We start from the raw sequence: 23287 nt of genomic DNA, 5'->3' as shown, positions 1-23287 counted from the left end.
CATAAATTATATATTACAAAAAAAGTCATCATCAGAAAATTTTAGGACCTGACCTGGAAAACAGGACTTCCTAGGGAGTGTGGGCTTGGTTCTGTTGGCTTTTGTGACAATGATACTCTGATGGTAGAAGGTGTCTCAGAGATTTTACCTGTACGAGCTCTTTAACTAGAATTACTAATTGTAGTTCTAGAATTATTAATTTAACTCTTTTCAGAAGGCAGTTTTGTAGAACATCTGTCTGGGCCAGCGTGAGGGGGAGAAGCCCTGTTGACTCCATTTACTTGCAGGCAAAATGAAGCATCTTGGGAGGTTATGTGCCTTCGGTAATGGTGTGTGGTTCTGCTTGTAGCACTAGGATACGGCAAAGGTCTGCTAACGCCATGCAGCGTGCAGGGATGCTGTTAGCTGAATTTCACTATCTGGACACTGAGATTAGGTACGTGTCAAGGCTAAGTTCTTTCATTCAGCACGCAGTAGCGTGGCTCCTCTTGCTGTTAAATCATAGTTAAACCTCAAAAGGGAGCAAGCTGATGTAGAGCAGGGTTTGCACTCTTTTTCAAGCAGGGTAAGTATATCACTGAGTATAAGGACAGCTTTAACTGATGGCCTTTCCAGCTTAGCACTATGGCTTGTGGCTTGGCTTTATAAGGCCACCTCACAAGGCAAGAGCAATAAACTGCTAGTACTAACTTGGCATCCAAGATTAGTTGTAGCAGCATTAGAACATTGTCTTTCAAGGCTACAAAGAAGCTGAGTCTTGCAATATCAAATGGAGAATGCTGCCACCAAGGAAGTCTCTTTGCTTTGTCAGTAGTTCAGTACTGACTTCCAAATGCATCAGCTGGCACCTAAGCGCATTTATAGATCTGTTTTGTAAGATTGTTTGAAATTCATGAGCAAAAAGGATCGGATTTTCCCCATTGCTTTAGTTCCTTACAGTGCATATTTTTTTTGACAGTCATTAGTAAGATAAACTCATATTTGCAATATTGAGAGGGGACAGTCTGAAAAAGGAGGGTTTTTTTTCCCAAGGAAAATGAGATGATGTTTGTTTTCCTGCTGATCACTTCTTTCAATAGTTAATAGACCTCTTAGATTAGATATGACTTTGACTGGGATTTAACCTTGGCTTTTTCTCACTCAAGTAAATGGCTTTTCTCTTGTGGCCTGGCTGTTGTGGGAAGTTCTTGTCTTTTTTTTCTTGTCTCATTTCAGTCCTCCAACACTAGAGATTTCATCTTTGTATGTTTTTTCCTATGATTTCTGTTGAAATTAATATTTTAAATTAAAACATTTGTATTTTTGAATCGATAACTTCTTATTTGCCAAGGGACAGTCAGAGCTCCTGGTGAGCTCTTCTGCCTGTCCGTATGCAGCAGAGCAATCTACTTTTGCTGATGTTATCAATGGATTGAGAAGCTGAATGAAGGCCAGCCTAATTACACTGATAAATTCAGTTTTCTCTTTGCTGTTGTTGTTGAAAGGTGCTTTGAGGTGTCTGAAATGTGTGTGTTTGGTCTCAGTGCTCTCTGTGATCTAAAGAGGTCTCTTAGTGGAATCACTACCTCTCTGTATACTGCAGGGATAACTGCTCCTGCAGGGATAACACAGAATATACTTCAGAGCTCTTGGTAAATAAATTAAGCCACAGAACAAACATGCCATTAAACACAAAGCACTTAATACCCAAAGGTGTCTCATATCATTTTAAAGATGAGAGATTGAAACAGGACTAAAAGGTGAAATGGGAAATTTAAAATATCAATGGTCAGATTTGCTTCTTTGGCAAATGTTACTTTGAGGAAAAAACAACTATCTTGGCACGAGGTCACTCCTTACCACTCGGAGTTACAGGTCTTGCTGAGGTTCAATAATCTAGACCGTGGTATGTCCTGGCTGTCTGCAGTTCTGCCAGCTACAGCTGTTTTGTCCTTAACCCTTTCCTGTTTATTGCTGCCGTGTGCCCGAGGTTCATGGCCGTAGCTCTGCTGGCCCAGCAACTCCAGGTCTGTTCCAGTCAAAATGAATTGTACTCTCCTGAACAATTTAAATAGTGACCAGTACTTGGGAGTCCTTTAGCATCAAAGAAGGAACTATCAGCCTATAAAGTGCCGAGGCCTGTTTTAGTGGTAAAGTATCTTCAGACGAAAAATTGGTTAATAATTTTCAAGCAGGAACATTTCCCTCAAGTTGCAAGAGTTTGTAGCAAACACTATGAATTTGTCCTTTCAGCACACAGGTATCACTGAGCACTGACTGTGTTCAGTGTCCATTTTTTGCATCTCAAGCTATATTTAAGGATTGTTCCCTGTACAGAGTAGCTGATGTTTTAACACGAATCTTACTACAAATAGCTGAACTTGGCTGGGAATTTCCTGACATCCTCTTTTAATGTCAGGCAATGATCAGTTTAGTATTGATTTTTAGTCAATACTAGAAGTTTGACAGAATATTTTATTGGTTGTGGATTGAATTTATATTTGCAGAAAGAGCCCAGTAGCCTGGTTATTTAGGTGCTCCTTTGGGAAGTGAATGGCTGTGATTCAAGACAAATTCACAACAACGTGTGACTTTCTCTGAAACAGCTGCTCTATTAAAGATGTAAAACTTACTGCAAGGAATTTCTGGTTCTCTGTCCCCCATCCTTCACTTTGCATTTAGATACTACTGAAAAGTATTTAAATGCAGACATATGTAAGGCACTACATGGAAGCGCTGGGAGACTTAATGAAGGCTGGTTATGCAGGGATTGAGCCTGTTGGCTGCAGGACTATAGAGTGAAACTCAGGAGCCAGGTGACGAGAGCCTCATGGCTGGAGGAAAGGAGGGGATGCCTGCTAAAGAGAGGTCTATGAAGCAAGCAACTGCCAGATTAGGAAGCTGGAGTTAAGGCTGCTCCTTGGGGGCCTGGGGCTGGGAATAGGGACAGGCTAGGCAAGAATGGACAGGGAAGCAGAAGCCAGTGGTATAACTGACAGGTTTTAGACTTCAGATTGAAGGGGACAGAACAACAGAATATCAAGCTTATGAAGAAATGGGAAAAATACAGTCATATGCTGCCTGTGAGTTCAGCCTCTGTTCTGCAAACAACTGTGTATGAAACCCCGAGCACAGTACTGTCTTGGCCTTCCATCTTCCTCAGTGTCTTGGGTAGCTGGCAATCCTTCACACAGTGACACTGAAGTGGAATGTGTCACCCAGTGCAGACTCTTCCCAAAGATGTCTGGGCATGTTGTGGGGTGGAGTGTGGACTGGGAGCAGAGATCCCCGAGCACAAGCTGATAATCAAGGCTGCTGACTCTGCACATCCTCCGGCAGCTCTTGGCCAGGCACACAGTTCTGCGTAGGAAGCTGCGTGTTCAAGGGGCCTCAGCAGGGCTTGTCCTGTGACATATACGCAGTTCTCTGCTCTTGCAGCTGCCTAACGTCCAGGTGAGCGACGGGCTTGCTTACTACCTGTATCTATTCAGTACTCACTGTGATCAAATGCCTGTGAAATGGATGCCACCATTTTAAGTAAATTTGCATCTGATCCAACAGCTCCTCCTCTGCTGAAGCAGATGCCAGTGCAAGCACGTGATGCCACTGACCTGGAAAGTACATTCAGAAAGAAAGAATAAAGTTCTACAGGGCAGCGAAGTTCTACCGGCTCTTCTGTGCGCCTGTATTGAAAACTTTCATTAGCGGTGGCTGATCTTCTTCCTCGTGTGCTTCCTTTCTCTCCTGGCACAGAATTACTTATTCCTTCCTTCTCCTCCTACTCATTTAACTGTTTATACAAAGTGGAGAGATTAGGAGAGGATGATACATATTGCTGTTGTCATCACTCAGCAACACAGCCAATCTCCGGACTGTGGGAAGCCCATATTAAAGGCCCTGTCCTTGTCCGATTCATTGCTGTACTTCAAAAGAGCTTGTCTCTGACCTTGGTCAAAATGAGGAATTCTTGGTTTTGTGGTACAGGAAAAACACTTTGACTTCTGGTCTAATGTTAATACCAAAATTATATCATTCTGCATGAGGGCTAGGCAATTTGAACAGGAGGCGGGTGAAAGGAGGAGAAGGTGATTGAATCATTTTCCTGTGGACTACATTAGCAAAAGGAGAAGTGTTTGAGATTCAGGGGGGGATATCCTAAATTCAGACATGAAGAGTGGAAAGATGAGAATCCAACAAGTTTGAGGAAGGCTGCTGAGCAAAGCCAGGCTCTTTTGTACTCTCAAGCTGGTTTTACAAAGTGCTTTGCTGCTACTGCAATGCTTTCCACGTTACAATTTTGCTGAGGCAAGTTAAGTATGCTGCACCTACTGAATCTGTTCTTCTCTGACGTGTGGAGGACAGGTTTGTATACAATGCCCGTATGTTGGGCTGCAATAATCTATCAGTAGCACACCTTCACGTTGTTACCATGAAAGGCAGCCAAATTAAGTCTGCAGCAGCAAAAAGCAAATGATGCCTAGATGAATCTGTGATCACCAAGCAATTCAGGAGATGTTTATTAGTAATGTGAATTTATGTAGTAAGACGGACACTTGAGGGAATTCCTGTGCAAGATGGTGGAAGTGGATTTTTAGATGCTGCTTGCAGTTAAGTAATGTCTAAACACTGGGTCAGGAAGGAACCATGTCACACAGAGACGTCAGGAAAAGAACAGAAGAAATTTTAAGGTATGAGTTCTTACCACGCACACCTCTGATGCCAGTACACTGAGAAGACAGTGAAAGCACCAAAGCACTGCTCCTGTGCTCGATGACAGTGATGAACCTTTTGTGTTCTCCCACTCTGCTGCAGAGCTGAGGGGAAATGGTCGGTGTCAGCCGCTCAGGGCTGAGCCGCGCAGCTCTGGGTGTACAGGCTCGTCCATTGTACCTGGTGTAGCAGTGCGACAGAGCCACGCACAGCTCCCGGGCCTCACTGGAGAGAGCAGGAACTTCAATGTCCTTATCTTGTTTGCTTTCTGGCCACACCTGTATTTGTGGAAGGCTTGCTGGAGAGGTGGGGAGCCTACAAAGCAGTTCTGTTTGTTTGGCTTTTTTTAGAGAGTTCTGGCTGACTTTCTACAAAAGTTGTCATGAATTCAAGAGACTTTATAATCATAAAATCTGTTTATAGCCTTCAGTTACCAAGCAACAAAGGACAAAGTACTGAACCTTTCTATTCATTAATACATTTAACATCTTAGTGGGCTGGTTTTTTGGGGAGAATAAAAGGAAGCCACCAATCAAACATTGCTGAAGCTTTATTTGTGCTTTCTGTAAGGTCAGGATGGCGGATTTTTAAACTGAGTGTTTCAGAAACTCACTTGCAGGACTAATGCAGCAAGTGGATCTGTGTGAGACAATGTCTAAGCTTTGAGCCCATCACCTGTTGTGATCCCAGTGTAAAAGAGTACAAAGTTATCTTCAAACCCCCTTTTTCCAGTTGCAGACTGGGGCCCCTCATCCTCTTGCTGTGGTGAAGCCTTAGTGCCATGCATGAACTGCTGTTTGCCCAGTGCTGCTCTGCCATCTTCTTCTTCCCCTGCACATCCTCGTTTACTCTGCATTTCCCATCATCCTTTCTTCCAGAGTGACTGAATCAGAAGCATAACCGACCTGTTATACAGAGACAGGGCAGATTTGGTTTTCCTTTGCGTAGGAAAGCGGGCAGTGTTACTTAGTCTGAAGTACCAATGATTGCCTCTGAATTCCACTCTCATAATATCTGTCTCTTTCACATTTTTAATTTTAGGGCAAGACGTCCATGGAGCCTTGGAGAATCCCATGGTGGATACAAGTATGTTGGAAGAATTCATCAGTAGTGACACAGAGTTTGGAAATTTGTAAGTATTACAGCAACATGTACTTCCCCTCCTTAGCAACATCTCTTAAATTGTTTTCATTAGCGCCATGATAAAATCTGAACGCAACAGTCAGACCCGAAACCTGAGTTTCAAGAGGATTGTGGCTCTCTTGATATTGTTACTTACTTGAAGCTGTATAAGAAGACTTGGAAAAACGCATTACAGACAGTAATGGAAATATGATTGTCTTGTTGTTCAAAGGAATGAATGGTAATGAAGTCTGGGATAATTCACAACTGTTATGCTAACTGTGGCGTTAGATGCAAAGCTGTTATTTTAACATTCCTGTAAGTGCCAGTTTAGTGTTTATGTACAGAATAAGTGATATAAGTAAGACTAATGTATAATAAATTGAGAGAATGTAAACCTCCCAGTTTGAGGGAAGCAGAGATACTGTTTTCATCCTAATGATTCATTCAGAACTCAGAAACTGTCCATTAATCTCTTCTGAGACTAACTTCAAGAGATAGAAAGGATGCATAATGCAAAGGGTCATGGTCAAGGGTGGAAAGTTATGCAGCATAGATCTATCAAAGACTTCAAACCCAAATCTATCATATAGACAACTGTCAGATGACTGTTGTTCAATGCAAAATATTATTAATGGGCTGACACTTGCACTTGGCAAGAAGCAGAGCAAGAGGGGATGTTTTAAATATAATTAAAGACAGGATTTTTCATTCCAGGCACACTCAGCAGAATACATATTTATTTACAGTGGGCTAAATAGGCTTCTACCTGCTCTAAATCATGAATAATGAATTGATTCTCTCTCTGCCCACGCTATAAAAGCAAAAAAGAATGAAGAGGTTGTTGTAGATAAATATACATAACCTTTATTTTTAGAGTAACTAAACATGTATCAGGTTAAACAGATTATTGAACTCCTGTATGACAACTTTAAAATATTCTTTTGCTTTTATACACAAAACGTAGCAGAAATATAAACGTGTATATACATATATATGCTATTATGTAGCTTAGGTCTGTCAGATATTACAGTTGCAGTGCTACAAAGTATTTACATGCAAGGAAATAATCTGTAAGGCCACTATGGGTTTGGAGGCTCAACAGGATTTGACACTGATACTACAGTCATACTTCATTAATTATGGGACTAAGAAGAACATCTACTGAATCATTAGATGTCTAAAAGTAAAATTATGAGGTATTGCAGACTATTTGTGCATAAACAGAAAAAAATCTCACAAATGAACTTGCCAAAATGTGTTAAAGGAGAAAGATATTAAAAGCCTCCATTTATATACAGAAAATGCAGATCAACACAATGGCATGTGCAATACTGAATGCGGAATGCAATGAAAAGGGTGCTGTTACCACCAAGGTCTTGGGTGCATCTCGAAGTGTCCATTAAAATCGCCTTGTCTCAGCCGGCCATCAGCATTATATTTATTATATATAATTTATTGTATTATAATTATATATATATTTTATATATATAATAATAATATATATTACATTCATTCTCCTCTTATATATGTGAAGCACCATGTGATTTCCTTATCTTTTCCTACAGTAATAGCTTACTCTTGAGCAGTGCAAGGAGGAAAAAGGTGGCATGTCCTTTCCTAAGCAGGTGCTGTGCCATGCAGGGACATTGCCCCTCACACCAGGGTGTTCCTCCTGTGCTATGCTGACTGCCAACCACCCTGAGCTGCTGTGGAGGTGGCCCTGCCTTCCAATTTATAGGATGTGAACTGGGAGATGAGCCTCTTGCTTATGCAGCTCTGCACAGAGGAAAGAAGCCCAGTCCTGCCTGAATTTGTCACGGTGCAGGTGTTTTCATAGAATCATTAGGTTGGAAAAGACTTCTAAGATCATCAAGTCCAACTGATAACCCAGCACCACCATGCCCATTAAACTATGTCTAGAAGCGCTACATCAACACATTTTTCGAACACCTCCAGGGATGGTGACTCCACCACTTCCCTGGGCAGCCTGTTCCAATGTTTGACAACCCTTTTGGTGAGAAATTTTTCCTAATGCCCAATCTAAACCTACCCTGGCACAGCTTGAGGCCATTTCCTCTTGTCCTGTCACTTGTTACTTGGGAGAAGAGGCTGACCCCCACCTCACTACAGCCTCCTTTCAGGTAGCTGTAGAGAGCGATAAGGTCCCCCCTCAGCCTCCTCTTCTCCAGGCTAAACAACTCCAGTTCCCTCAGATGCTCCTCATAAGACCTGTTCTCCAGGCCCTTCACCAGCTTTGTTGCCCTTCTCTGGACATGCTCCAGCACCTCAATGTCTTTCTTGTAGTGAGGGGCCCAAAACTGCACACAGCATTCAAGGTGCGGCCTCACCAGTGCCGAGTACAGGGGCACGATCACCTCCCTACTCCTGCTGGCCACACTACTTCTGATACAGGCCAGGATGCTGTTGGCCGCCTTGGCCACCTGGGCACACTGCCGGCTCATGTTCAGCCGGCTGTCAACCAGCACCCCCAGGTCCTTTTCCGCCGGGCAGCTTTCCAGCCACTCATCCCCAAGCCTGTAGCGCTGCATGGGGTGGTTGTGACCCAAGTGCAGGACCCGGCACTTGTCCTTGTTAAACCTCATACAATTGACCTCAGCCCATTGATCCCGCCTGTCCAGATCCCTCTGCAGAGCCTCCCTACCCTCGAGCAGATCAACACTCCCACCCAATTTAGTGTCATCTGCAAACTTACTGAGGGAGCACTCGATCCCCTCACCCAGGTCATTGTAAAGGTGAAACAAGACTGGCCCCAACACTGAGCCCTGGGGGACGCCGCTTGTGACCGGCCACCAGCTGGACTGAACTCCATTCACCACCACTCTGTGCTCGCCCGTCCAGCCATTTTTTAACCCAGCTTGGTGTGCACCTGTCTAGGCCGTGAGCCGCCAGCTTTCTTAGGAGAATGCTGTGGGAGACGGTGTCAAAGGCTTTACTAAAGTCCAGGTAGATGACATCCACAGCCTTCCCCTCATCAACAAGGTGGGTCACCTGGCCACAGAAGGAGATCAGGTTCATTGGATCACAGAATGGTTTGGGTTTGAAGGCACCTTAAAGACCACCCAGTTCCAACCCCCTGCCATGGACAGGGACACCTCCCACTAGACCAGGTTGCTCCAAGCCCCATCCAACCTGGCCTTGAACACTGCCAGGGAGGGGGCAGCCACAGCTTCTCTGGGCAACCTGTTCCAGTGTCTCACCACCCTCACAGTAAAGAATTTTTTCCTTATATCTAAACAAAATCTCCCTTCTTTGAGTTTGAAACCGTTACCCCTCGTCCTCTCACTACATCCCCTAATCAAGAGTCCCTCCCCACCTCTCCTGCAGGCCCCCCTCAGGTACTGGCAGGCCGCTATAAGGTCTCCCCAGAGCCTTCTCTTCTCCAGGCTGAACAACCCCAACTCTCTCAGCCTGTCCTCATAGGGGAGGTGCTCCAGCCCCCTGATCATCTTCATGACCCTCCTCTGGACCCACTTGAGCAGGTCCATGTCTTTATTGTGCTGGGGGCCCCAGAGCTGAGCACAGTACTCCAGCTGGGGTCTCACCAGAGTGGTGTAGAGGGGGAGAATCACCTCCCTTGAGCTGCTGGCCATGTTTCTTTTGATGTAGCCCAGGATGCTGTTGGTTTTCCAGGCTGCAAGCACACATTGCTGGCTTGTGTTCAGTTTTTCATCCACCAGCACCCCCAAGCCCTTCTCCCCAGGACGACTCTCCATCCACTCATTGCCCAGCCTGTATCTGTGCATGGGATCACCTCGACCCAGGAGCAGGACCTTGCACTTGGCCTTGTTGAACCTCATGAGGTTTGCACGGCCCCACCTCTCCAGCCTGTCCAGGTCCCTCAACCTGTCAAGGTTTTCATGGCAGGTGACACGGCAGCTGTTGGACAAGGGCACTACATGGGGCACTGCATGGATCTGCACTTCGTGAGCACCCTTTGTCGTGCCAAAAGTGCCTAGACTCACGAAATTTCTACTTTGTTAGCAATTAACACAAAATTTTGATCACTGACTCGTGCCAGTAAGAAAAAGAGAATATAAACAATTAAACACTTAGGGAAACATTCTCCCCCTCCTGCCTTTTCGAGGCCAAACTTAAACTGAGTGAATCTCCCACCCCCGTGGCCGCCGCTCCTCGCACCCGGTCCCTCCCACCGCCGCCGGTGAGCGGGGCTGGGGCGGTGCGTAACGGCTTCCCCTCCTCGCTCCTTGCCCGTTCTCCTCGGCTCCGGCACGGGTGGCTCACGGCCCGCAGTCCCCTCGGGGGGGACACCCGGCTCCAGCGTGGCGCAGCCCGGGGCCGCAGCCTCGGCCGGAGCGGACCCCTCCGGGCCGGAGTACACCCGCCGCCGCTCGCCCCCGCAGCGGCCGCTGGCGCTCGGGGCTGCGGGGCCTGGGCGCCCCCGATGGGCTGGCCGAGGCCTTGGCGGGCCAGGGGCTGCCCGCGGGGGCGGGGCCGGCCGGGAGCGGCTGCGGCCGGCTCATGGCCGCCTCCCCGCACCGCGGCCTGCGGCCACCCCTGCCCAGGCCCTGCCCAGGCCCTGCCCAGGCCCTGCCCAGGCCCTGCCCAGGCCCTGCCCAGGCCCTGCCCAGGCCCTGCCCAGGCCCTGCCCGGCGCCCCCGTACAGGTTATTCTGTAGGCAGGTTTCAGCCATGCGGGGAGATTCTCCCCGGTGATAAACTCAGGTGGTGGAAATAATCGGTCAGCAATGGTGTTTGGGTTAAAACACGATTTAATGGCTTTCCTTCTGTGAGGAATGAGGGGTTTGTTTGTCTATTTGTTTTGTTTTCAAAACTTTTCTCTGAGGAGGCTGTTGGGACGGACCTGTTAGTACTCTTTCAGTTCTTTTGTGATTTAAGCATAGAAGGTACTAATTCTTTGTCCCCTACTATGTTCATCCAAACGGAACTGGAAGATTGTGTGGGGTTGAAGAGGGGGAAGGTAGCTTATCACCCATGGAAACCCCACGTTAAGCCTCTGGATCTTTTTGGTGAGCTTGTAAAAGCACTTGTTTCAAACTGGGCAAATGCACTTCCCACCTGTGTGGCAGCCCCTGCTTCCCTCTGTACCTGGGCTGCCTCTCTTGGTGAGCAAGGTGCCAAAATGGAACCTGCCAGCATCTGATAGAGACCAAGAGCGCTTCAGCCAAACTCAGGTCTTAAGAAATCAGCTAGTGGATGAAGGTGCTGCACATCTTTAATCTGTAGTCTAGAGAGAATGGGCTTAAAGCCCTTGTGAGCTCCGTGTATTCAGAGTTGCTGACATGCCTGGAGGTAATGGAAGAATTGGTCGTGGGAAAGAAGGACGATTGAAATCAGCGGGTCATGGAGGGGGCTTTGGGCAACTGCTGCTAGGGATGGGGCCTCCCTGCAGTGAGGGGGAGGTGAAGAGCCGCAGGAGGTGGTCTGATGAAGTGTAAGTGATGTTGCTCCTGTGAGAAAGGGCAGTAACCATGGTGAGCAATGCTTCCTGAAGACCCTTGTCAGTAGCTTGGTGGTACCCTTCCAGCTGCTTTCAGCGTTGCTTTATGGTCATCCTCCACATCATCCTCCATGACTCCTCCCAGTAGAAATTAAAATCTCTTTTTCATCCGTAGGCAAAGCCAGTTGCCAGACTCCCCACCAGACTCTGGATCAGAACCATGTTCTCCACCACAGCTCCAGAGTAGGTCACATGAATTCAGCCTCTCCCAAGCTTGTAGGAAAGTCTCCAGCTCTTCTTCGTTGTCCTTACTTTCTTGTCTGTTTACTTCTTTCAGCCCCATGGTATGACACGACATGGCCCAGTGGGCTGCAGCCTCCGCTCCCATGCCCATCTGCTGTGGCACCCAGCAGGCTTCCCTGTATGTTCATGGAGACCTACCCTGACCCCAGTGCCACTGGGCATCCTTGCACCATCCCCCAAGGCTGCTGCCTGAAGACAGAAAATGCTGTGACTCCTTGGAATCATTCTACATCCTCCAGCTGTTTGAGTTTTAATTATTCATACTTTCAGCCAAATGCATCTCAGATTTCTGGGTAAATGATAAAGCTTTTATGCAAAGGACAAGGCAGATATACAAAAAAAGCAGAGCTGGTAGAAGACATGATTTAAGACTCGTGTAAAATCCCCGTGGGTGTAGGGTTTTCCACAGGATGGCAGTGTTTAGACATTTTTTGAGACACTTGTGGTTGAGGGTTCTTTAAACGTCTTGATTGAAGCTCAGATTTGAAGTATGAATGGATTTCAGAGGGATCAACAGGTGCTTCATTACTGGATTATAAAAATATTCAGGTGTTTTGTGGTACCTATTGTAGGGGTTTGTCCATAAGGATCTTGTAAATGTTCTGTAAAATACACTGGCCAGTGCAAGCATCCAACCGTGGTACCTAGTAAGAATGAATTGACCGATGCATGCCAGAGGGGGACCCGCTTGACTATGGGGAGAGAAATGTGAATTCATCACTGTTAGTCCTGGGCTTGTGGATGCTCTGGCTCCTGTACAGAGCTCAGTTACGTGTTACATGTGATGTGGGGGAAGGAAGCTGGGCCTGGGTTTCTGCTTGGAGCCATTTGTGTTCTTTGTTTGTTTGTGTTCCAGTAGAAGGTGCCAGTTAGTCAAAATCATATTATTTTTTGAGGGAATACTTTGGTTATTGGGACAAAATACTTCTTGACCAAATGTGGAACTTCAGGACAACAGAGAAAAAGGATAACAATTAGTGTGGCAGGCAGGCTTTTCTTTTACTCATGGAGAAACCTTAGTTTGAATACCTACTGGGCCTGACTGAGACCTGGAGTTTGGCTTGATTTTTTACCCCCATCCAGAAGCGGTGGCCATCTGTCAGGATATTCTAATTTACATTTTATAATATCAAAACTTTGGAATAAGTTGCTTTCCCCTTTGCATAATGGAGGGGAAAACTGTCATCCAGCAGTTGCCCCTTGAGATCTCTTCATTAACGCATTAGTTTAACTGCTGCTAGTGTTTTCTGTATAAGAAGGAAAGTGAGTTCATGCTCAGTGCAGTACAGTTTTTCAATATATAGCTGTGATTTTAGTGCAAATGTCAGGAAACTGTAAGACCCTGCTGCTTATGCACTGTGCAAATTTTTAAAGAGATATCAACTTCTCTATTCATGTGAAATAAAAAACTAATTTATGTTTTGGAAATAAAAATTGCGTAGTTTTAAAAAGCCAGCAACAATCTCCTGCCCCTGGAAAATCAGAATTTGGATGACAATACAGTTAGAATGAGATACCTGAGTGTTCTCTTGTTATGATTCTCTAATATCTGTATTTACACTTATAAATAAGTAATGCAACGTGTGTTTTTAAAAAAGTGTTTCTGCAGCATCAGGGAAAAAAAGGAAGCTCTCACAATTACTGGGAGATGCCACTGATTCTCCAGTCCGGTCTCAGGGCTCCAGACAAGGTAAGCAACCATGTGAAGATGAAATGTAATGCTTCATGCCATAGACAAGTAAATATTTTAAAAGCACAGCTCCTGCTGGCTCTGAAAAGGTAGTGGTATTAACAGTTCTGTACTCCACTACCAGGTTTGAAGGAACTTACCTTTTCAGGGTTTTGAAAACCAGGACCTATTTATATTTGGTGGAGAGAGAAGAAGCATTAGGCGTTCATTTTTCCTGAGGACTCTCTGGACAGAATATTCTGCCCTTCTCCATGTGTGAGCCTGCAGTATGCAGATGATAGGAGTCACCATATTCTGATGACTTTGGTAGGCACTAAAATTGACCGGGCAAAGAAACCATCTTGGGTCAGCTTAACAGGGAATTAATGTGGTTGATGAGCAAACAGATTGGAGTTTCCCTTTATCATCTCAACTCTGTATTTTTTCTACAAAGAGTATTCATGCGCAAGCTTGGTAAAAGCTGTGTATTTTTCCTCATGCCTTCCTCAAATTAATTTGGTTCATTGTTTTATCAAGATAAAAATGCTAAGCTTATACCAATTAATACAAAAAAGCTTATCAGGCATGTACAGAAATGGATCAGCTTCTGTGAAGTGTGAGGCTCTCTGTGAATGAACAGTTGTAATGAACAGCTTATCTGAGGAATTTCACCCTCGTCTATTAGTGGAAAATCTGAGAGTTGCTCATTATTTCTTCGAAGTAGGTTATTTTTCAGCACTAAAGCAATCTTTTAGAACACTTTTAATGATTAGCAGCTGGATTTAGTAGGTTACTTTTCCTTTGCTATCTTTTATTTGATCAATGTTTCTTGATTATGACTAGTCCTCTAAGTATACCACTGATGGAAAGAGGATGAGTAGATGCTTCTGTATTTAAAATTGCTATTGCTGTTTTTAATACATAAAGACACGGCCTTGAAATATGTTTTCCTTGGGAGTCACTGCAAATAGAATTGCACTGACACACGTGCTATTGGAAAAAGAACACAGCCGTTGGTTAAAATGGAATAGGGATCATTTGGAAATGAGGTGTGAATTTCTTCAGGGTAGGTTTTGTCTTATATTTTCACTCTGCTGTATGTCAGAAGTGGGAAATTGCAAATCAAGCTTGGGCCTGAAATGATTCTGTAGGCTCTGTCTTAACTGTGCTGCCACTGACTGCGGATGGATCTTACCTTTAAATGCTCAATGACATATTTTCTCCTGTCCTTACTGTACTCCATTTATCTGTCTCTTATCACGTTCTCTTTTGTCTTCATAAAACATATAATATCTCAGAAAGCATTAAGCAGTCAAACAGATGTAATGATGAACGTACTTGCTGTTGAAAAACTATGCCTCCTGCTCTGGAACGAAGTACCTGTTGCAGTGAGCTGGAGTATATTCAGTTTAAACCTGTAGTAGAGAGAATGGAGAACATATGTAATTATTTTGCTTAATTACTTCTTGCAGTGCTGCAGATTTACATTAAAATCAGTAAAATGCTTAGCTTTCCTCCCCTCCACCCCCCAAAGAAAACTATCCCTCTTTTTGGAGAAAATAAAATTAGAAAGTGCTACTTGTGTAATATTTTACAAATCAGAAAAGCTGAAAAATTTATTTTCTAGGGCAGGAGAATATAACGCAATTTTCTGGAATAACTGCAAAGGACAAGCAGTTTTAACTGTATATGCAATATATTGGTGCTCTATATGTATGTATATATATGTAAATATATTTATAAAAATATTTATGCAGGATTTTTGGCTACTCACAAAAGCAATAACTGAATTGTCACTATCTCTCTACAGCAACTGTTAAGGACTGTGCAGCTGAAGTGCAAGAATATGACAGTGATGGACAAAACGCCGCTTTGGAAAGATGCTGTCAGGCTCTAACATGGCAACCGTATCAAACTTCTCAGTGGAACAGCTTATTTAACTCTAATTATGAAAAACTGTAAGCACTGATGTTTGCACTTGGAAAAAGTGGTTTCCTGGGTTTTTTTTTTTGCTGGTCTTGTAGTTTTGTAGGAATAAAAGATACATTTGACATCCCTTGTTCGTACTGAAAAGAAGACTGGAGAACAAGGTATAGCAGGCATGATGGAATATGAATCTGCAGATGTACTAGATAAGCAGAACTTTAAACACTGGTTGAAATTGTGCCAGGCTTTCTGATTTCAGGGATTTGGGGGCAAAAGAAAAATGAGTTCAAATTAAAATACCTGTTAATTTTTTGTTTCTTTTGTCAAACACATTGGGGCAAGTAATTACTGAGCACATGGCACCTTTCCCTCTAATGGCCTAAATCATTAAAGATACCTGTAGTATTTCTGGGCTCATATAACCTAAGGCTTAATAACTATGAACATATATATATGATGTGCAGCTCTTTAGTCCAAGATGTAGTGTTTTCCTGAATAAATCAGAACTGTAAATAATTTTTTTTTTGTTTTCTTCATTCTAGACCTTAGTGAATGATCCCTTTTAACCAAAACCCTGTCTGGTTTATTCCCCAGGATTGGTGCAAACAATTGGTCACTGTCTCCACAGGACTTAAATAGCACACTAAATTTTATTTTTCCTCTAGTCCAACCTGCTAAAAGCACTCATGGGAGTTTAGAGTGTATCATTGTCATTGCTGAACACTGACATTCCCTGTTTGTGCGCAGTGTGACAGGGGCAATACACATCTTGCTGTGTCCCACACAACCCTTCTGCTAAGGTGCTGACATGCAAAAGAGCAGACAGCTCAGTGCCCACACCTTTCTACTCCTTGGGGGCTGGATGGGCCAAGAAACCTCCAGCTGTGTTTGTCATGTGAATTGTCACTCTAGATGGAAGTGGCTCCCAACTCCTGTTACTCTTTCAGTCAATGGCTACATGACAGCTGTGAGCTGATGGTGGGAGGTTGCTCTCCTGCCTCTACTCAATTGCTTGTTGGTTCCCATACACTTGAATTTGAAGTTCCAGACTCTCATTTCTTGGTGGCTTGTGCCAACAAAGGTAACGTGATGCTGAGCATTAAAGCATCCAAATACACATACTGTGGCCATTACTGTGGAAGGGGGTTGAGATATTATTTGCAGAGGAAGTCAGTGTTACTTTTAAGTGAGGTCAATGGCAGTGCCTCAGTTCCAAGATGCACTGTAATTATGGCACAGCACACAGATGTTCTGAGTAGTGATCCTGTATTCTGTTAGCCTCAAAAGACTCATGTGCTTATCACTGCTCAGTGTAGATGGATTGGTCCTGTACCTCTAAATTGCTGTGCCCACTTTAAGGATGTTTCTTAGGTTAATTATTGTTTTCCATTTTGTTCATCCAGTATTTTAACCTTTTGATTATTTCGTTTTTGCAACAAAATGCTGTTAGCTGAGGTAGATTTATTAGAAAAAGTTACTCTACCATCAATTATGCACTACATTGTGTCTGCTTGGCACTTACTTAGCTCCTTGCCTCATTACCATTGTGACTGGTGGGACTCTCTTCCAAAGACATTGTCTGAAGTCTCAAATTCTGAATAGAAAGTGGAATTTGAAGTGTATTTCTAGTAGGGATGCTTGTGTGATATCCCTTGCTACCTAAAAGTTCTTCCAAGTTTTACTGTACTGCTTGGTAAGACTGGCCGTTCTTTGTGCAATCAGATCAAAATATGTTTTTGCTCTTATTTACTGTAATTGGCATACTCAGAAAATGATAAAGACGAAAATCCTCTTTGGGAGTCATTGTTCCAAACAATTCAACTTGGAGAAATGGAAATTTGTACTTTTACTTCTCAATCCGCTTGCCTCTGTGTAAGCAAATACTCTGCAATTGCTTTGAGAATGTCAGCTAGTGAACTTCCTTCACATCTAAATCTGAAAAATGACTCCTTTCTCTACTATGAAATACACACTTTGCCTACCTAAGTAAAAAGGATTACCAGTTGTAGGAAGAAACTGAAGAAGTTTTGCTTCTTTAATAATGATGGTTTGAGGAGATGCTAGGCACTTCATTATAATTTTAAACACAAATTAACATATGACTTAGTAGTTTTGAAGTAGTTACAAAGTAGTTTTCTCTTTATTCCCTCTCCCAGATAGTCAGTGATTGTTTGAGAGGGACCTTTTGTTAATAATTTATAAAAAGATAATAAAGTCTGTACGTTTCTTGTAAAGTCTGTACGTTTTGATTTTTCCAACTAATAATGTGCAAATGAATGGATGAGTTCTGAAAAGCTATCTTCAGTAATTGTGTTAATGAGAGGTTCTCAGTAGCATCAGACGAGATCATCATTATCAAACTTTCATTAGCAAGAAAAGCCAATGCCCATATAAGAGAGCCTTGCCATGAAGTCCTGTTAATTCAGAATTATCCATCACTTAAATCAGAGGACTGGAAACATTGTTGGGATGGTGAGTTCACTGGCTCTTTTAGAAAGATCTCTTGATACTTTTTTCTTGTTTGTTGTGAATCATAAGGACAGAATACTCTTCCTCTTTGGGTAACAAATTAGCCCTTTGAATAAATAGAGTAAGGTCTCCTTAGTTAGGGAGGGATGGACAACATTGTAAAGGAGAGTTTTGTAGTCGTCTGGCTGGAGGGTCAGTATTGATAGCTTTTCTTCTAGCTTGAGTAAAGCTTTATTTGAATCCTAGCAGCTCCTGCAGAGGCACTTGCTGTGAGAATTCAGGAACAAACTAGGGAGTCTTGCTGGCTCATTAGCACGTTGTTGTCTGCAGCACTCATTCAGCTCTGGTTTTTATAGCAGTGTTATAATGAGCGCTTGAATATGCTAAAAGGTCTGGTTGTGCTTTTAGGTGCACAGAGTTCCTTTATACCTGATTTATAAGTGAGGGTTATGTAAGCTTCTCTGCCTCTGGTTTTCAAACATTTCATGTGTCAGACTAGAGTTAGAGTACATTTTGTACGCATTTTCAGTTTTACACCTCTAAGAGGCTAAGAAAAAAATACTGGTAGAACTGATGATTGTAAAGATGTATTTTGGCTCACATTTTGCCCATAAAAATCCGTTGGATTTTCAGCCCATATAAAATATAGGAACTCAAGATGTCACTCAAATATGCCTGTGCTTAAAGTTGCTGTTCTTTCTTCTTGTTTTTGCAGACCTGCTGTAGGATATCACATTGTCACAGATAAAGGATTTAATTTTTCAACAACAGATGATGCCTTTGTGTGCCAGAAGAAGAATCATTTCCAAATCACAGTCCATATTGGAATCACTGGACATCCAAAATATGTCAAAACTCAGCTGGGGGGGAAACCAATAGAAAAGTTTTTCTTGAAAGCTTTTGGAATAAAGGCAAGTGTTTCTCCTCTTTGTGATTATTACTTTTAGTAAATTAGTATGTGATTATCCATATAATGAGGTAAATCATTAAAATGCACTCTTTTCTTAGTCATTTTTGACCAAGAACTGACAAAAGAGAACACTTTTAGGTTACTAGTGACTTCCGTGTGGAACTCTCTGCAAAAAAAGTAATGGTTTAGGGATTCTTATGCTGATATATGCATAAAGATGTCATGATTGCCTGTTTGCTGTGGTTTCACTGATGTCCCTCTCTTTGGCTGAAATTTTGTTCCCTCTGTGGGCAGTGCAGGGGGGTCAGCTGGTGTGTAGGTGGCCAGTCTACCAATTGGTCAAAAAGAATCAAATCTGTTTTCCCTGAACAGTTCAGGTGTAGAAAACCAAGAAAATTCCCACATTTCTTCACAGAATCACAGAATGGTAGGAGTTGGAAGGGACCTCTGGAGATCATCTGGTCCAACTCCCCCGCCAAAGCACGTTCTTGTCAGGCTTTCCATTTTCATTTCAAGAACTAAATTATTCCTGGCCAATATGGGTCTACAAGCTTGCATATACAGTAGTAGTAAGAAATTTTAATCTTTCTAAAATATTGCCAGGTTTTTTACTTACTACCAAAATTCAGTGATTTAAAAAATCCAGGTAGCTATTTTAGAAGGCAAATACTACCAGTTTTGATTAATGCATTCTAATGCAGAAGAAATTAGTGAATATTACTGTCATCTGTTCACATCTGAAGCAAAGTGCTGCTTGGTACCGTTCTGGAAAGGCACAGAAATTTACATTAAAATAACTTTTGGAACTGCCTTGCATAGTTTCAGTTCTCATGTTAAATATCTACATTTATGCTTTGGGATAGAAAGAGCTAATAACAGTCTGAACAGTCTAGATTCAGAAAGCAATTTTTCTTTTGCAAATGGATGCATGACTTTTCCTTTTTTTTTTTTTTTTTCTCTTTCTTTCAAATGACGTCCACAGAAGGACTTGGGTCTTCAGACTAGCTGTCAGGTGCCAACTGGGCAGGAGGCATTTCCTGTGTTAATTTCTGTGTAGTTCCATGAGAAATAAGAGAGATTTCACTGTTTCAAACACAGTTTGCCTATTAATTTCTATTTCAGATTTTATGTGTTTGAAAATTTAATATTCGTGTAATTTTTGAAAATTCTTCTTTTTCTTTATAGGTGGAAGCTCCAAACCAAACAATTACTATTGAACAGTCTCAGTCAGATCGAAGCAAAAAAACTTTCCATCCTGTCAAGTAAGAATTTTGAGAAATTTATTCTCTTTTATTTCAATATGTGGTTGGTCTGAAATGTGAAGTAGTTGTTTCTTGGAAACTTCTAGTAGGTCTAAGCCAGTTTTATGATCTTTATCCAAATTCCATTCTGGGTGCATACATAGAATCACAGTAGTAGTATATACCTGGTCTCTCTTCATTAAGGAAAATTTTCAGCAGCTTTACAAATGTGTGAAGTGTGCCTATCCAAAATACTTCTATTCAGCTAGCAACACTATTGTATGGTGTTTAGAGCTGTAGGGCAGATGCATTTACCATCTTAAAAAATGTCAGTAGTGTTCCTGTTGTACATGGGCACGAGATGTATTTGCAGTGCTTTTAAGGGGGAGTGCCTTTGCTAGAAACACACATGCAGCTTCTCCCTTGGACTCTCTGCCATTCTTACGCATCTTCACTCACTGGCAGAATCAATGTTTGTTTTTCTGGCATAAGTGTCTTCTGTTGGAGCTGTTCTGTTCTCTATAAATAATGAAATAAGCCTTAAAACAGGAAAAGATGAGATAGTGTCAAATTTGACAGGACAGTGCTGGGATAAAGGCTGCAATATATAATTTGCAAAAAAGAACTTTGAGCTTGAGAGAAGAGCTTGATTTTCACTAAATTACTCCTATCATGTCATTTTTCTTCCTTTTGCATACTGACAAATAGATTCCGGGTGTGCATAAGTTGTTTCATGGGTGACTGGTGGACTGTGGTTTTCTCCATGCAAACTCTCTATTCATATTATTTATCACTTACAGGAGCAGTGCCAATACGTGTTTGAGACATAGGTGGTATATATTTTATAGTTCCAGATGTACAAACTAGATGCAGGTGAAAAAAAGACAGGCAGTAAAATAATTAGTTTTAATGTGGAAATTCAGATCCAATAATAAGCAATGTTAACCTTGGCAAGCAGCAAATACCCATCATATGGAACACGTACAGTTTTATTATGTTCAAGACTGTCTACAAACAGACCAAGAAAAACCAAGACTTCTATTACGAAGAACAATTTCCCACTGCTGGTGCTTTATCCTGTTTATCTCCTTGACAGAGTCACTGTGTTTTTAATGCATTATTATAAACCAGGGTTACTGTGTTTTTACTGGGGTTTCTCTGTATTTTTCATTTGTCAGTTTTTCTCAAAACTGTTTTAAGTTGAGGAAATCCGGCTTAAGCCAGGTAGATCAAATGCTTATTTCCCTGATCTTGTTTCCTTTTCTATTTTAGAGTTGATCTGCCAGGGGACCAGATAACTAAAGTAACACTGGGAAGGTTGCATTTCAGTGAAACAACAGCAAATAATATGAGAAAAAAGGGGAAACCTAATCCTGACCAGAGGTATTGCTGTAGCTAGTTGGCCTGAGTATGTGAAGTGGAAAAGAGAAGGTCTGCTTTAGAATGGAGCTGATGTTTGTGAAAAACCTCAGCGTTGCCAAATCTGTGATTTTATTTCAAATTCTGTGATGCTTGGTATCAGCTTAAAGGCCTCTTTTCTAGAGTCACAGAATGATATGAGAATAAAAGAAAATATCTCATCCTCATGGTTAGAGACTATTTCAGGAAATCATGGCCAGAATGATGACTGACGAAATCAGGAAGCCAAAAAACCAAATAATGATAATTTTCATTTGGAGAAGGAAGGGTCTTCATCTTTAAGTCTTCATTACTTAAATTAGTCAAAATTGCTGTAACCTTTGTTCATTTTCAGTGATTGTGGGGATTCAAAGCACATATTCCTTGAGACTGAAGGAAATATTTTTTCTTTCATATTGTGATGTATATGGATTTAAAAAAAAGTTCTGGCTATCTTTTTGTGTATTAATAATAGCAGTTGTATTTAAAACATTTTATTTTTTTTTTCTGTGAGAAGACATTACTTCAATTATTGTTTTGATTCAATCAATTTCAAACTAGATACTTCATGCTGGTAGTCGGACTGTATGCTGTCTCTCAGGAGCAATTCTACCTACTGTCTGCAAATGTCTCTGAAAAGATCATTGTGAGGGTAGGTAGAAAAAAAAATTGCAGTTGCATGTTGTATGAGTATGCTGTTATCTTTTAATTACCATGATTTTAAAATGTTAAAAGTAGAACTATAGAAGAATTTAAAAAGAAAGCTTGTTGTGAATTCCAATAACAAATATGTTGATTTTTTCCAGGTTGTTTTTTCTTTGAGATGAAACAATGTCCTGCACTTGCCAGGAATTTGGTAAATGCTTTCATTGGCTGGATGCTTGATTTTCAAAGGAGGATGAGAATGACAAATAAATTCAAGGAAAGAAGGTCAAGCAGCTCTAGGAAGATTAAGACCCGTAGCTGCCCCTTTCCAGTGTGTTTCCAGAGTGTCCCAGCTCTTAGTTTGGTGGTTATAATATAGGTTTCAAAACAGAAAAAGGAAAAATTGATCTCTCTTCCTCATGACCATTACTTTTCAGTCCCCTGATCAACATAAATTTTTCATTTTAGTACTCAGCTTTAGCCTACAGTTAGAGTTAGACTTGGAAGAGAGGAAAAAAACTCAGAGCTCTATTGTAATGGAGGTATTAGAGTTAGGAGAGAGAGAAAGTGCAGAGCCCCAGCATGAGTGGGGTTGCAAGGGGACTGCTAAGGGAAGGTGGGGGCTGCCAAAAGCTTTCAGTCCTGGCCTCTTTTTTTCTGTGACTAATAGCTGGTGGTTAACATTTGTACTGACCATAGCCTAAGGTTATGGTTATTTCTAGGGTGAAGATTATATTTAGGACTTAGAAAGATAGGAAATGCACAGGTGCCATGTGGTGGGGCTGCAAAGGATGGTGAGGCCCTCTGGAAGACTGCAGTCCAGCGAACTTTTTTTGTGGGGGCCAATCAAGGAGCTGCCTCTTGTTTGCGTGAAGTCTCTCTAGTCCTTGGCTTATAATAGGCTTAGCATTTTGTTCTAGAGTCAAATAAGATCAAGAGTTCTAGTGTAATAAGTGAGGCTGGGAAGGGGCCCCTAAAGAAAGGTGAGGACTGTCAACAGGTTTTAGTCCTTGCAGGCCATTGTCTGGGCCCTTTTTGGTGGCACATTGACTGCCGAGGCTTATGATTACAGCCTAGTTTAGCATTAGGGTTTGGAGAGAGCAAAAGTGCAAATCCAGTATGTGTGGTGTTGCACAAGGGCTGCCAAAGGAAGATGAGGGCTTTCAAATGATTTCAGTCCTGGCTTCCTTTTTGTCTGGGCCTCAACTTTGTGTCCTCTTGTGCTGTAAACCCTCTTCCTGCAGTTACAGTTGGGTTTTTGGAGGGCTCTGTGGCCCTGAGAGCTCCTTTCTGGGTGGAGCTGCGACAGAGCTTTGAAAGCAGTGTTTGGAGTTCAGTGGTTTTCTGCTCCGCTGAGAAGTTTTATCATCCTGGCTGTTGCTGTGGGTTCTTTTATTTCAGGACACTGAAGCATTATGTTTGTATCATTCCTGCATATTTAGTTCTTTTCCTTTTTTTGTCTATTGATTTCCA

The 23287-nt window shown here is 42.4% G+C and overlaps 1 protein-coding gene across 2 annotated transcripts in view; it reads left to right on the top strand.

Annotated features, from left to right (window-relative positions):
* Positions 1 to 23287, top strand: part of MYRFL (myelin regulatory factor like) — a 46604-nt gene that overhangs the window by 1350 nt on the left and 21967 nt on the right. Inside the window, exons 2-10 of one of the 2 annotated variants that reach the window (XM_086471813.1) lie at positions 5731 to 5821; positions 11429 to 11496; positions 11591 to 11849; positions 13155 to 13246; positions 15036 to 15183; positions 18336 to 18531; positions 19716 to 19792; positions 21044 to 21154; positions 21731 to 21821. In XM_086471813.1, the coding sequence (XP_086327939.1) occupies positions 5731 to 5821; positions 11429 to 11496; positions 11591 to 11849; positions 13155 to 13246; positions 15036 to 15183; positions 18336 to 18531; positions 19716 to 19792; positions 21044 to 21154; positions 21731 to 21821 (1133 nt within the window). Of the gene's footprint in view, positions 1 to 5730; positions 5822 to 11428; positions 11497 to 11590; positions 11850 to 13154; positions 13247 to 15035; positions 15184 to 18335; positions 18532 to 19715; positions 19793 to 21043; positions 21155 to 21730; positions 21822 to 23287 lie in introns of those variants that run through there. The other variant, XM_086471824.1, reaches the window with a different exon arrangement.

Source organism: Leptosomus discolor, chromosome 1 (assembly GCF_034619465.1).
Source record: "Leptosomus discolor isolate bLepDis1 chromosome 1, bLepDis1.hap2, whole genome shotgun sequence".
Taxonomy (NCBI): Eukaryota; Metazoa; Chordata; class Aves; order Leptosomiformes; family Leptosomidae; genus Leptosomus; species Leptosomus discolor.
The sequence above is the reverse complement of the archived record's forward strand: the minus strand, read 5'-3'. Positions and strand labels throughout refer to the sequence as shown.